Source organism: Pan paniscus, chromosome 15, assembly GCF_029289425.2.
Source record: "Pan paniscus chromosome 15, NHGRI_mPanPan1-v2.0_pri, whole genome shotgun sequence".
Taxonomy (NCBI): domain Eukaryota; kingdom Metazoa; phylum Chordata; class Mammalia; order Primates; family Hominidae; genus Pan; species Pan paniscus.
In genome coordinates, this window is record NC_073264.2 from 59322353 (window position 1) to 59336899 (window position 14547).

General features: G+C 40.9%; 1 protein-coding gene across 1 annotated transcript in view; it reads left to right on the plus strand.

The window, feature by feature from the left end:
• Positions 1 to 877: 877 nt before the first annotated feature.
• The window catches only part of ACTR10 (actin related protein 10), a 33734-nt gene continuing 20064 nt past the window's right edge, over positions 878 to 14547 (plus strand). The window contains exons 1-5 of the mRNA XM_003831665.5: positions 878 to 1069; positions 3639 to 3711; positions 8888 to 8970; positions 9956 to 10064; positions 12580 to 12687. Coding sequence (XP_003831713.2) covers positions 993 to 1069; positions 3639 to 3711; positions 8888 to 8970; positions 9956 to 10064; positions 12580 to 12687 — 450 coding nt within the window. The 5' untranslated portion in view covers positions 878 to 992. The remainder of the gene's footprint in view (positions 1070 to 3638; positions 3712 to 8887; positions 8971 to 9955; positions 10065 to 12579; positions 12688 to 14547) is intronic.

Below are 14547 nucleotides of genomic sequence, written 5' to 3' on the forward strand. Positions count from 1 at the left end.
TCTCCTTTGACAGTCTTTTCCACTCCTATGCATAGATACAGTTAGAGCTAATATTTGCAGGAAAAAAATATTTTCACAGAAAGCTGTGAAGTGACAAAGATGTAAACAGTAATGTAAATGTTAAAAGTAGTGGCAAAAACAGCAATTACTTTTGCACCAACCTAATAGGGGCCTTTGCTTCAATGTTTCTTCTATTAAACCATCCCGACCGCTCCTCTATGGACAGATTCAAGATTCACAGACGCTACTTTAGCTGCTTAATTCTGGAGTAAAATAAAAACTTTCAGAAAGACTACTAACTAAAGTATTGTCTGTACGTATTATTCTCTAAAGCATCATTAGCATAGGCTTTGCAATTAGGAAGTCTGTGAGTTTGTTCCTGGCTCTGCCGTGGGACATTGGGAAAGTTAATCTCTCTGAGCGTCGGTCCCCACAGATAAGAAAACACATATTCTTGTTATTTCTTGAGAAGATTAAATATTAGGCAAAACGCCTAGCACAGAATAGGGTCTCAGCATCTTTTGCCCCCCAAGAGCATGAATCAAAGCTTCGGAATTGCGTCGTCTCTCGGCTGCCCCTTGGCAGCCAGGTCCTCAGTGACCTCTTCACAGTGAGCTGAGACCGAACCTCTTCACAGCCGCGCGTGGGTGCGGCTTTGGGGCGTGGTGGGAGGGAAGGACAGGGAGGCCGGCTCCGCCCCCTCAGGGCGACCGGCGCGCCTGATCGCCGCGGCCTCCGCGCCCCCGCACTCGGATTCGCGCCGGCCAGCGCCTCTTTTCCCCTAGTCCTGGCGACGGCAGCACCTGCAAGGGTTTGGGTCCAACGCGGAATGAGGCACAGCCTGGGACAGCCCGGGCCCGGCGCGCCGCGGCCGCGCGAGGCCCCCGCCGTCGCCGACGCCCGAGCGCCGGAGCCCCGGCCCCGCCCCCCGAGCGCCGAGACGTGTTGGCCGCGGAGACTGCGACCCTCTTCTCTCAGTCTGCCTTACTACCATGCCGCTCTACGAGGGCCTGGGGAGCGGCGGGGAGAAGACGGCGGTCGTGATCGACCTGGGAGAGGCCTTTACCAAGTGAGTGGCCGTGACGCCAGCTGTGTTCGACCCGAGGGGAGGGCGGGTGGCAGAGCCCCAGGCACTGCCTGGGTGCTCATCGCCGACTCGCTGGGCAGCTCCGGGCCTCCCCTTTTCTTCAACCACCGCCCTTGCAAATAACAGCTCTTATTATTTCCTCCCTGGGCGATGCGAATCCGAGGATCGGGGTCTGACTCCCAGAGAGGCCCAGAAAGCTTCGGTTGAATTGCCCTCGTCGCCGCCCCTTGTCATCACCCCAAACCCAACAAACCCTTTGGGATCATCTGTGTAGGGGATGACAACCGTGACCTAGACCCCGCTTACCCTGGGCTCCTCAGTTGAGGAAGGCAGCCAACCGAATGTAAATGCTCGATGACGAATTTCATCATAAAATATTGAACGGAGCTTATTTTGGTGCTGAAAATGCAAAGATGTTTAAGACAGGGCTATCGCTGCTCAAGAATTAGGGAGACTGGGCACATTAAGAGGTGAAACCCTATAGATAAGATTCTGGAAATCCTTTGTTGGCTCCCCTAAACTCGAAGGTTAGATTTGACATGTTAAACAAACCAACTTGTAAACAATAGAGAGGAAGTTCTCAACCTTTCGGATGGCATAGATCTCTTTAATGGCTGGATGAAAACCACAAATGCACAAATCTTAAGATACTTATACACAGTTTCAGGGAATTGGCAGACAATCAATGTGGTCCTGGGACCCTAGATTAAGAGTCCTTGTGATGGGCTCAACAGAGAGGGAAGTAACAGGCAATTACATCATATATGTATTTATGAAAATGAAACATTTGAAAAATCTTTTTGTATCTCTAGGCACTTCCTGACGTATAGTAGGTATTTAATAACTATTTATTGACTAAGTGGTTAAAAGAGCCTATTTAAAAATTGGACCCCAGGAACTCCAGAATTGGATTAAACATAGTCCTTGGTTAATGACATTCTCTTATTGTTCTATGCGAGGCCCTTCCTTATTTATATTTTCTTATTAAAATTATTTTGAAAGCGTAATAAACAGTTCGAGGCTTCTAGTCAAAGATAATTATTTTGGCTGTACTTGGAAGAAATAAGCAAAAAGCTATATTTGAAAAAGACAGCAGGAAGATGATAAGAAATGTATGAAGTAAAAAAAAGGAATTGAAGTCTAATGGCTTGCATTCTGAGATGTTTGAGGAGCACTGATGCAAGTAAACATGGAGACGGGAATAGGAGGAGATGGAGAGAATTATTTGGGAATACGAGGAGAGCAGTATCAAAAACTAGACAGGACAAGAAGACAGGATGTTAAGACTAAACTAGTATGATGATCATTTTTAGCAACGTTTTTAGCAAATTTTTGTTTTACTAACATGAAACAAAAATGGAAATACCTAAATAAGAAAAGAGCATCGTTTTTAAAATAATGAAATATGTGGTTTTAAAAATAATACTGCAATTCCAGCAGTTCGGAAAGCTGAGGCGGGCTGACCACTTGAGCCCAGTAGTTCAAGACCAGCCTGGGCAACATGGGGAAACCCAGCTCTACACAAAATACAAAATTTAGCCGGTGGTAGTGTCGTGCCCGAAATCCTAGCACTTTGGGAGGCCAAGGGGGGAGGATCGCTTGAGCCTGGGAAGCGGAGGCTGCAGTGATCTGAGTTTGTGCCACTGCACTCCAGCCTGGGCGACAGAGCGAGACCCTGCCTCAAAAAAAAAAAAAAAAGTGATAGCAATGAAGATTATGTTAATATGGGCAGAAGCTTACTGTATGAGTTAATTATGTATGAAGTGTGATTAAAACTATGTCAAATATATATGCATAATCATAAGAAGTAGACTGAAAGTGAATACACCAATATGGAAGCTAACAATATTAGAATGATGGAATTATGAGTGATACAGATGAATTATATGAATGAAGTCACATAATGTAGTACAGATTCAGAGTTGTAGATATGTCTTGCCTAAATTCTGCTAAAATTAATAACTAGGAAAAAAGTTGGCCAGGCGCGGTGGCCCACGCCTGTAATACCAGCACTTTGGGAGGCCGACGCGGGCGGGTCACGAGGTCAGGAGATCGAGACTATCCTGGCTAACACGGTGAAACCTCGTCTCTACTAAAAATACAAAAAAAAAAAAAAAAAAAAAAAAATTAGCCCTGCGTGGTGGCCGGCGCCTGTAGTCCCAGCTACTCAGGAGGCTGAGGCAGGAGAATGGCGTGAACCCGGGAGGCGGAGCTTGCAGTGAGCTGAGATCGCGCCACTGCACTCCAGCCTGGGTGACAGAGCCAGACTCCATCTCAAAAAAAAAAAGTAAATGCTGCCCTAAAATGATACATTTGTTTTTTTCAGTATCACGAATTTGATAGAATTTTTTTCTGTCAATACACAAGCATTAATAAATAGTATTAACTTATTAGTTTTGTGGAGTGATTTTTTTTGATCCCTTTAAATACATCAGGTATTTTCAAATGTTATTGTGGCCATTGTTTTGAAACAAATACAGAGAAAATTAGTTTCTGTGACAAATATTTAAAAGAATACTATAAGTTGTTTCAATTTTCCATTTATTTGCAGGTGTGGATTTGCTGGAGAAACTGGTCCAAGATGTATAATTCCTAGTGTGATAAAAAGAGCTGGGATGCCTAAGGTATTTAAAAAAAAAATTAGCAAAATAAATACCATACTATAAAATATTTTAAAATGTGACTTCAAGTAAGATTGATTAAAACAGTACTAAAGGCCAGCCATGGTGGCTCACGCCTGTAATCCCAACACTTTGGGTGGCTGAGGCGGGTGGATCACCTGAGATCATGAGTTTGAGACCAGCCTGGACAACATGGTGAAACCCCGTCTCAACTAAAAATACAAAAATTAGCCGGGAGTGGTGGCAGGCACCTCTAATCCTAGCTCCTCAGGGGGCCGAGGCAGGAGAATTGCTTGAACCCGGGAGGCGGAGGTTGCAGTGACCCAAAATCAAGCCATCGCACTCCAGCCTTGGGGGCAGGAGCAAGACTTCGTCTCAAAAAAAAAAAAAAAAGAAAAGAAACAAGAGACAGTACTAAATATATACTTTGTGGCTATATTTCCAAGGAAAAGTTTTTCTTTTTAAATCAACTTTATCAAGGTCTAATTTTGCACACCATAAGTATATCATGTTGTACAAGTACCACCACAATCCAGTTTTAGAATGTTTTCATCACCCCAGTAAAATCCCTAATACCCGTTTACAATTAATCCTCATTCCTATCCTCAGCCCATTAGGGTGTACCTTCTGTTTCTATAGATTTGTGTTTTCTGTACATTTTATGTAAATGGAATCATATATCAAGAGAAAAATTTTAACCTCAGTAAAATACTTTTATAAGTCTTATAACCACTGAATTATTTTATTATTTATAACATATCAGATATTTATTCCCTTATTTACAGTTTCAAAACCCAGAGAATTTTGAAAACAAACTTTCAAAAAGTTTCTTGCCACAGCTAATTTGGCAGATTAGAAATTACAACCAGTAGAAAGAATGATTTTGCATGTTATAAAATTCACTTGTTAAAAAATGAGATGTAGCTGTTACCACAGTAACATTATATATGCATTCCAGAAAATACCTTTGTTCTGCAAAATGGCACATTTTTAAAAAACAAAACAAAACAGGCTTATGGGAAAAATAAGCTTGAGGTAGTCCATACAAAACCTGTGTAACTTTGTAATCAGAGGACTAGCAAAAACAATAATTGATGCCTCCACAAAATTTAAATAGGATTGGCAGGCAGCTGAGTGTGGCTGGAGGCTATCTTAGGGAATATTAAAAATAAAATTGTGGGCTGGGCAGATTACACGCCTGTAATCGCAGCACTTTGGGAGGCCGAGGCGGGCAGATCACGAGGTCAGGAGATCGAGACCATCCTGGCTAACACAGTGAAAACCCATCTCTACTAAAAAAAAAAAAAAATTAGCCAGGCATGGTGGCAGGCGCTGGTATTCCCAGCTACTTGGGAGGCTGAGGCAGGAGAATGGCGTGAACTCGGGAGGCGAAGCTTGCAGTGAGCCGAGATTGCGCCACTGCACTCCAGCCTGGGCGACACAGCGAGACTCCATCTCAAAAAAAGAAAAGAAAAGAAAAGAAAATCGTGGAGGTGGTGCGCACGTGTAGTCCCCAGCTACTTGGGAGGCCGAAGTGGGAGGATCACTTGAGCCCAGGAGGTTGAGGCTGCAGTGAGCCAAGATTGCACCACTGCATTCCACCATGGGCGACAGAGTGAGACCCTGTCTCAAAAATAAACAAATAAAAATAAAAGTCATGGATTGAAAATGTTAGCCAGTGGGTTCTGAGTCAGTGCAGATGGTAGCAAGCTCTGAGCCAGTGGGACTGTTATTAAGTAGCAACTAGGAGGAAATGCAACCCAACAGAGTCATGGATCCACTCTGAGGCACGAATTGCTGGTGTAGGGAGTTATTTAAACTTTTCTTATGAATAGATCTGAAAGCATATCTACCTGTGTGATAACTGAGTTGATGACTTTCTTTTTCTTGATGAAAGTTATACTTCCATTGTAATTATAGCTTGTCTTGCCTAATATTAACTAATACAACTATAACATTTTTCTGACATTATTTCCTTTTTTAGCAATCGCATATAAGCATATTTGGTTTTATAAAAACACATGTTGGCCAGATGCGGTGGCTCACTCCCAGCACTTTGGGAGGCTGAGGCAGGCGGATCACCTGAGGTCAGGAGTTCCAGACCAGCCTAACCAACAAGGAGAAACCCTATCTCTACTAAATATACAAAATTAGCCGGGCATGGTGGCACATGCCTGTAATCCCAGCTACTCGGGAGGCTGAGGCAGGAGAATCACTTGAACCCGGGAGGTGGAGGTTGCGGTGAGCTGAGATTGTGCCATTGCACTCCAGTCTGGGCAACAAGAGCGAAACTCCATCTCAACAAAAACAAAAACAAAAAAAAACATGTTATAGCAGAATAGATGAGACCAGCAGTTTATATTTGGCATTTACATACATCAGAAATCTTTTTTTTTTTTTTTTTTTTTTTGAGGCGGAGTCTTGCTCTGTCGCCCAGGCCGGAGTGCAGTAGCATGATCTGGGCTCACTACAAGCCCCACCTCCCGGGTTCACACCATTCTCCTGCCTCAGCCTCCCGAGTAGCTGGGACTACAGTTGCCCGCCGCCACGCCCAGCTAATTTTTTGTATTTTTTAGTAGAGACGGGGTTTCACCGTGTTAGCCAGAATGGTCTGTATCTCCTGACCTCGTGATCCGCCCACCTTGGCTTCCCAAAGTGCTGGGGTTACAGGTGTGAGCCACTGCGCTCGGCCCAGAAATCTTTTTACTCACACTTGATTAAGGAATCATTTCATTGATTTTAAATTTTTCTGCAAATCCTTGGACAAGCCAGAAATATGGTAGATATTGGTGGTTTGATGTTCAAAAATGTGATGGAAGCCGAGTGTGGTCTCTCATGCCTGTAATCCCAGCACTTTGGGAGGCTGAGGTGACCAGATCACTTGAGGCCAGGAGTTTGAGACTAGCCTGGCCAACATGGTGAAACCCCATCTCTACTAAAAATACAAATATTAGCCAGGTGTAGTGGCAGGCACCTGTGGTCCCAGCTACTCGGGAGGCTGAGGCAGGAGAATCGCTTGAATCTGGGAGGCGGAGGTGGCAGTGAGCTGAGATCATGCCACTGTGCTGCAGCCTGGGCAACAGAGGGAGACTCCATGTCAAAAAAAAACGGGGGCAGGGGATGGAAGTTCCTGTTTACTAATTTTTCATGTCATTTTGCTTTATAACAATTGGCATTACTGTGTTACCAGATAGATTTCTTACTGGATTAGACCCTGTACGTTTTTGTTGCCACTTTCCTTGGTGCTTTGAGCTTTTATCTTTTTTTTTTTTTTTTTTTTGAGATGGAGTCTCACTCCATCACCCAGGCGGGAGTGCAGTGTCATGATCTCTGCTCACTGCAACCTCCTCCTCTCGGGTTCAAGCCATTCTCCTCTCTCAGCCTCCCAAGTAGCTGGAATTACAGGCGCCCTCCACCACACCCAGCTAATTTTTTTTTTTTTTTTGAGACGGAGTCTCGCTCTGTCGCCCAGGCTGGAGTGCAGTGGCGCGATCTCGGCTCACTGCAAGCTCCGCCTCCCGGGTTCACGCCATTCTCCTGCCTCACCCTCCCGAGTAGCTGGGACTACAGGCGCCCGCTACCACGCCCGGCTAATTTTTTGTATTTTTAGTAGAGACGGGGTTTTGCCATGTTGGCCAGCCTGGTCTTGAACTCCTGACCTCAGGTGATCCACCCGCCTTGACCTCCCAAAGTGTTGGGATTACAGGCGTGAGCCACTGCGCCTGAACGAGTTTTTATCTTCATTTGAAAAGACAGATACCTAAAAAATTATTTATATTTGATTATATATGGTTTGGAATCTTCTTTAAGCCACATAAAATCAAGAAGTTAGGCTGATGGTACTTCTTTTGAAAGAGTAAATGAAGAGAGGTCTGCCAATGATGCATCAGAGTACTGAGAGCTTTCTGAGGATCATAAGTGAAGCCATTGTTATATATTAGCATTGACTTAGCACTCATGGCTTGGTAATATGTGTGTAGGCTGCTTTTGTGCTAATGGTGTTTGTTGTCATTTTTATCACACATATTTATGAACAACCACAACTATGTACCTGAAACTGTATTATTTGAAGAAAGATATATCATAAGCAAGCCAGAAATAGTTCTTGTGCATGGAGCTTATAATCTAGCAGAAAGGGGGACATTTTACAAGTAATTCCGTGTGGCGATGTTGCAAAAGAGAAGATATCAGTGTTTTTGGACTAACAGGGACTGAACCAAGTTGAGTATTTGAGGAAGACTTTGATGCTTTTTATTCAATGCTGAATTTTTTTTTCTTTTTCTTTTTTTTTTTTGAGACAGGGTCTCACTCTGTCACCCAGGCTGGAGTGCAGTGGCACGATCTTGGCTCACTGCAACCTCTGCCTCCCTGCAACCTCCACCTCCCGGGTTCAAGCAATTCTCCCACTTCAGCCTCCTGAGTAGCTGGGACTACAGGTGCACGCCACCATGCCCAGCTAATTTTTGTATTTTTAGTAGAGACAGGGTTTCACCATGTTGGCCAGGCTGGTCTTGAACTCCTAGCTTCAGGTGATCCACCTGCCTCGGCCTCCCAAAGTGCTGGAAATTTGTTTGTTTGTTTGTTTTTTGAGACGGAATCTGGTTCTGTTGCCCAGGCTAGAGAGCAGTGGAGCCATCTCAGCTCACTGCAGCCTCCTCCAGGGTTTTCAAGTGATTCTCCTGCCTCAGTCTCCAGAGTAGCTGGGACTATAGGCACGCACCACCACGCCTGGCTAATTTTTGTATTTTAAGTAGAGACAGCATTTCACCATGTTGGCCAGCCTGGTCTCGAACTCCTGACCTCAAGTGATCCACCCACCTCGGCTTCCCAAAGTGCTGGGATTACAGGCGTGAGCCACCACACCTGGCCTCAAAGCTGATTTTTATCATTCAAGCCAAAATGATAAGTCAGATGGAGGAAGAATGCATGTGAGCCATGCTCTTTACTTCCTATGAACACACACTTCCATTACCACAGACTAAAACATTCTGCCATCTTAGACATTCCAATTCTTAAGGATTCCTATTTAAGAGATTACTCTGTATTTAATTTTTATATTCTCAATACAGATTGCTTTTAATTTATTCCCAGAAAATGTATTAGTAAATAATTACATTTTAATCTTAATTTGAGGTTATTTTATTAATATAAATTAATAAATCATTTTAATTTTTTACAGCCTGTCAGAGTTGTTCAGTATAATATCAATACAGAAGAATTATATTCCTACCTAAAGGAATTCATCCACATACTATATTTCAGGTAAGATACATTTTGTTTTCTAGCTTTTATGATTACATAGATTTTCCTAATGCCGTAGTGATAATTGGTTGTGTTACAGCTGAGGCCAAAAAAAAAAAAAAAATTGACTTCTATTGCCATTTTTACATGCTTATTTTCAACCTTTTCAAAAATATATTTGAAGACTAGAAAACTGGCAGACATAAAGAGATATTGAAAATGAAATATTCATTGATGAAGTGAACTGATAATTAAATTATTCTGCATTCATACAGTGAAATACCATGCAGCTCTTTAAAAAGAGTTCTGCATCTGTATGTAGTAGTACAGGAAGCTGTGTGGGATATGTCAATAAGTGAAATAAGCAAGTTAAAGAACCACATCTATGGAATGAATATTTCTGTTAAAACATACCCCCATACATCCATAAGAATGAAAAAATATACAAACTTCTATCAGCGATAGTTCTGGGTAGTAGAAATATAAGGTTCTTGTACTTTGCAAGTTTCACGTGTCATAATATTTGGAGCTTTGTGAGCATATATTACTATTGTAACCTAAAAAAAAAAGAAAATATCGCCAGGTGCTGTGGCTCACATCTATAGTACCAGCTACTCGGGAGGTTGAGATCAGGGGATGGCTTGAACCCAGGAGGCCGAGGTTGCAGTGAAGTGAGATTGCCCCTCTGCACTCCAACTTGGGCAACAGAGCCAGATCCTGTCTCAAAAAAAAAAAAAATCTATATAATGGCTCAAGTTGGTAATCATAGTAGGCTATAATTTTAGGTTTCTGAGATAAGTAAGTTAATGAAGTTCCTAGCACACTGCACGGTACATAGTAAGAGGTCAGAAATGTTATCTTTCTGGGGTAATAAAATGAAGATGTCTTTTTGTGATAAAATATCTTAAGCTAAGGTAGTACAGTTTCACTGTTCTTAAATTGTATGACTTAACAAAATGAATAAAAACTTTTACTTACTTTTAAAACCAAAACTTTCACTTTTCAGGCATCTATTGGTGAATCCCAGAGACCGCCGAGTTGTGATTATCGAATCGGTATTATGTCCTTCTCACTTCAGAGAGACACTCACTCGTGTTCTTTTCAAATATTTTGAGGTACCTGTCTTTATATCAAATAAGTAAATTGCTTTTGAAATAAAAAGAGAAGCAATAAAATTCTTACCAATTTTTAGGCCGGGCGCGGTGGCTCACGCCTGTAATCCCAGCACTTTGGGAGGCCGAGGCGGGCGGATCACGAGGTCAGGAGATCGAGACCATCCTGGCTAACACGGTGAAACCCCGTCTCTACTAAAAATACAAAAAATTAGCCGGGCGTGGTAGTGGGCGCCTGTAGTCCCAGCTACTCGGGAGGCTGAGGCAGGAGAATGGCGTGAACCCGGGAGGCGGAGCTTGCAGTGAGCCGAGATCGCGCCACTGCACTCCAGCCTGGGCGACAGAGCGAGACTCCGTCTCAAAAAAAAAAAAAAAAAAAAATTCTTACCAATTTTTAGGGAATCTTTCTTCTCTTTTTTTTTGTTGGTAGGTACTCAAAACTTAAACTAATAAAAGCCCTTATTTTGTCTGATATTGTATATGGCACACAGTGTAGTTGGGGAACCAGATGACAGAAGATTCTTCAAACTGGCCATTTATTTTCTTCCTTTGTGTGGTTATTTCATGCTTTAGCATTTTATCCAACACTTACATAATTGGATATTTCTTTTTATTACTGTTTATTTATTTGAATATAGGTTTTTCTATTTGGGGACTTTTTTTTATTCAGAATTAAAAGGTATATTCTGTGCTGTGGACTTTGCAATGTATTTCTTCCAGATCTTTCTAGCTTCCATTGTTTAGTTGTACTGTTCTGAATTTTGTCATTTTAGGCTTCAAATTCCTTTAAAATGGAATATTCAGTGCCTCCCTTAGAGTAAGTTGGTAATGCCAGGAATGAGACTTACCTCATGATATAGGTAATATTACCTGTAGCTTTGATTTTGTAGGAATCAGGATTATTTTATCACCAAGAATATGTTTTAAGATTAGTATATTTCATAGTAGACCAGAATCTTAATTATTCAAATTTTTAAAAATCTTTGCCTTAAAATTTAGGTTTTATCAGCAAGGGAAAATGTAAGATTATATGTGTTAAGTGTATAAGAAATTAAGCACATATAAATGTATTTTCATACATTTACTGAATTCAAAACATACCTAATACCAAAAATCACAATGTCTTTATGAGGTAAAGGCACTTAATATTTCTAAGTTATATTTTTGTAAAGCAGGTACAGGGAATCAGGTTGCATAGCCTCCAGTACTTACTGATGTCATGAGTCCAGGAATTTCATTTGTAGTAAGGAGAACATAAAGCAAAACAAGAAGTCGTGTCAGCTGTTATCTGAATAAAGTAGAATATTCTCTGTATTTATAATTAGAGTTTGTGTTAATATCTTTATCTTCTATATGACTAGAATACCTACTTTATCTATTTAGATAAGGGGAATACAGCCATTATTTTGTCTGCCATTCGATTATGATGGACTCTCATATTTTGATTGAATACCTAGTATTTGGGATGCCACCAGGTCTGGCAAATTCTTACTGAAAAAAATGTTGCACAGAGCCAACTATTTGTATATTTTGTTATTTGGTTTAATTTTAACTGCCAATTACAGTTCAATTAGCCGGACGTGGTGGCATGCACCTGTAGTCCCAGCTACTCAGGAGACTAAGGTGGGAGGATTGCTTGAGTCCAGGAGGTCGAGGCTGCAGTGAGCTGTGATTGCACCACTGCAATCCAGCCTGGGCAATGGAGCAAGACTTTGTCTCTAAGTTAAAAATAAAAATTTAAATAAAAAGAAAAAGTAAAAATATATAGTTCATATTACAAACTTTGCAAATAAAGACAATGAAGAATTTTTTTCTCTATTTTCATCTTAATGGTAAAGGCATCTCTCTATTTTTTTAAATTTAACATCTTCCTCTAAATTTATGTTTCTTGACCTCTTCTTTTTTTCTTTTTTTTTTTTGAGACAGAGTCTTGCTTTATTGCCCAGGCTGGAGTGCAATGGCGTGATCTCGGCTCACTGCAACCTCCGCCTCCTGGGTTCAAGCAATTCTCCTGCCTCAGTCTCCCTTGTAGCTGAGATTACAGGCAGATGCCACAACACCCAGCTAATTTTTGTATTTTTAGTAGAGACAAGGTTTCACCATGTTGGTCAGGCTGGTTTCGAACTCCTGACCTCAGGTGATCTGCCTGCCTTGGCCTCCCAAAGTGCTGGGATTACAGGCGTGAGCCTCTGTGCCCAGCCTCTAGACCTCTTCTTTTATCCCTTTCAATTTTCCCTTCCAAAAGAGAACAAGAATAAAGAAAAATGCTTCATAATTGTCATTTTGGAATGAAACAGTTGAGCTATTTTTATTACAGTGTATTTTGGTTATTGAGTGAATTTATATAAATCAACAAACTAGTTCTTAATTACTCTCATAAAATGGTTGAGTAGGTATCACCATATAAATTAATATAATGTTCCTGTGAATTTTTTCAAATATATTTGGATATAAGGCAAATACCTTCAAATAATGACACTCATTCCGGTTTTGTTGTATTGATTTTGTTATTTTCTAGGTTCCATCTGTCTTGCTTGCTCCAAGTCATCTAATGGCTCTTCTGACGCTTGGAATTAATTCTGCCATGGTCCTAGATTGTGGATATAGGGAAAGCCTGGTGTTACCCATATCTTTTTTGTCAGCCAGCCACCTTTGCAGTTTTTACTCTACTTTAACTAAAATAATTAGACTAATTATAAATGATTTGTATTGTACTGAACTATTTTGGGTTACTATGTACAAATATGAATTACAATGTGGAAAAAGTTCACAGGATTGTAAGACTTAAGTTTACTTTTTGTAGAAGTTATTATCATTTGGTCCCAGGATATACTCCAGGAGTATACCTCGTGAATATTATGTTCAGTTTTTAAAAGAAAAATCAGGATGTGTCAAGTTGACTAGAATAGTCAAGTTTTAAGAAAAAAATCATACAAAGAGTAATTGGAGAAACTGAAATGAGTACGTTCAATCCAGAAAGATTTCAAAACTTAATGGCAACATGAAATCAGCCTTCAAACAGCTGAAGATCTCACTGGCGTCTGTAGTCGCAGCTACTCAGGAGGCTGAGACAGGAGAGTGGCGTGAACCCGGGAGGCAGAGCTTGCAGTGAGCCGAGATCGTGCCACTGCACTCCAGCCTGGGCGACAGAGCAAGACTCTGTCTCCAAAAAAAAAAAAAAAAAAGAATACGTTTTTTTCTTTTCTTTTTTTTTTTTTTAAATCTCCAGAGGCTTTCATGAAGGCAGTATGCCTTAATGTTTACAAGCTTGGGTTTTAGAATCAAATACACAATAAGTGCAATGCAAATCTCAGCTAAGCTTTTTACTACTTGGTCAGGTAGCTTAATCTCTTCGGGCCTCAGTTTCTTTATCTATAAATTGGGGATTATGATATTTCCATCTCATAGAAGAGTTGTGTTAGTTGAGTGAGGTAATATATATAAAGTGTTCAGCATAGGATTTGGCACATAGTAATTTTCTCAGTACGTGCTGTGGTTTTTATATCGTTGACCATAGGCAAGAACTTACTAATAATTCAAGCTGTCCCAAAATTGAATTACTGACCATATAAACTAGTACATTTCTTTTCATTATAAATATTTAAGCAGAGTATAGATGAGCATCTCTTAGAATTGTCCTAGTGGACATTGCTTTATTGAAAAGGATGTTGACATGCATGAATGTAAGACTCTTGCAATTTTGAGATCTACATGTATATTTATTAGAAAAAATATTCATGGAAGGAAATTAAGCATCATTAACTCCTAAGGAATTTAATCAAGCAGTAGTGTTTTTTAGTATAAAGTACTTTGTGTTTAATTCTTAAAACAACCATGCAACATGAGTATTATTATTCTCATTATATAAATGAGAATATTGACAGTTGGGATGGGTAGTTGACTCCTCTTCTTATAAACATGTAGCCAGGATATAAACCCATGTTTGTTTCCAAAGCTGATGCTCTTACCAGTATACTTAGCAAACCCACAGTAAATATTGTTTACTTCCCTCTCAGCTCTGTCCTGTAGAAATATAATGTGGACCATGTATGCAATTTAGAGTGTTCTAGGCTGGGTGCCGTGGCTCACACATGTAATCCTAGCACCTTGGGAGGCTGAGGTGGGCAGATCACCTGAGGCCAAGAGTTCGAGACCAGCCTGGCCAACTTGTCAAAACCCCATCTCTACGAAAAATACAAAAATTAGCCAGGTGTGGTGGCACATGCCTGTAATCCCAGCTGCTTGGGAGGCTGAGGCACAAGAATCACTTGAACCTGGGAGGTGGAGGTTGCACTGAGCCGAGATCGCACCACTGCACTCCAGCCTGGGCTACAGAGCGAGACCCTGTCTCAAAAAAAAGTTTATTAATAGAGTTTTCTAAGAGCCACATTTTAAAAGGCATGAGAAAAGATGAAATTAATAGTATATTTTATTTAACCCAATGTATTCAAAATATTCCAATATTCCATCAATACAAAAATTATAA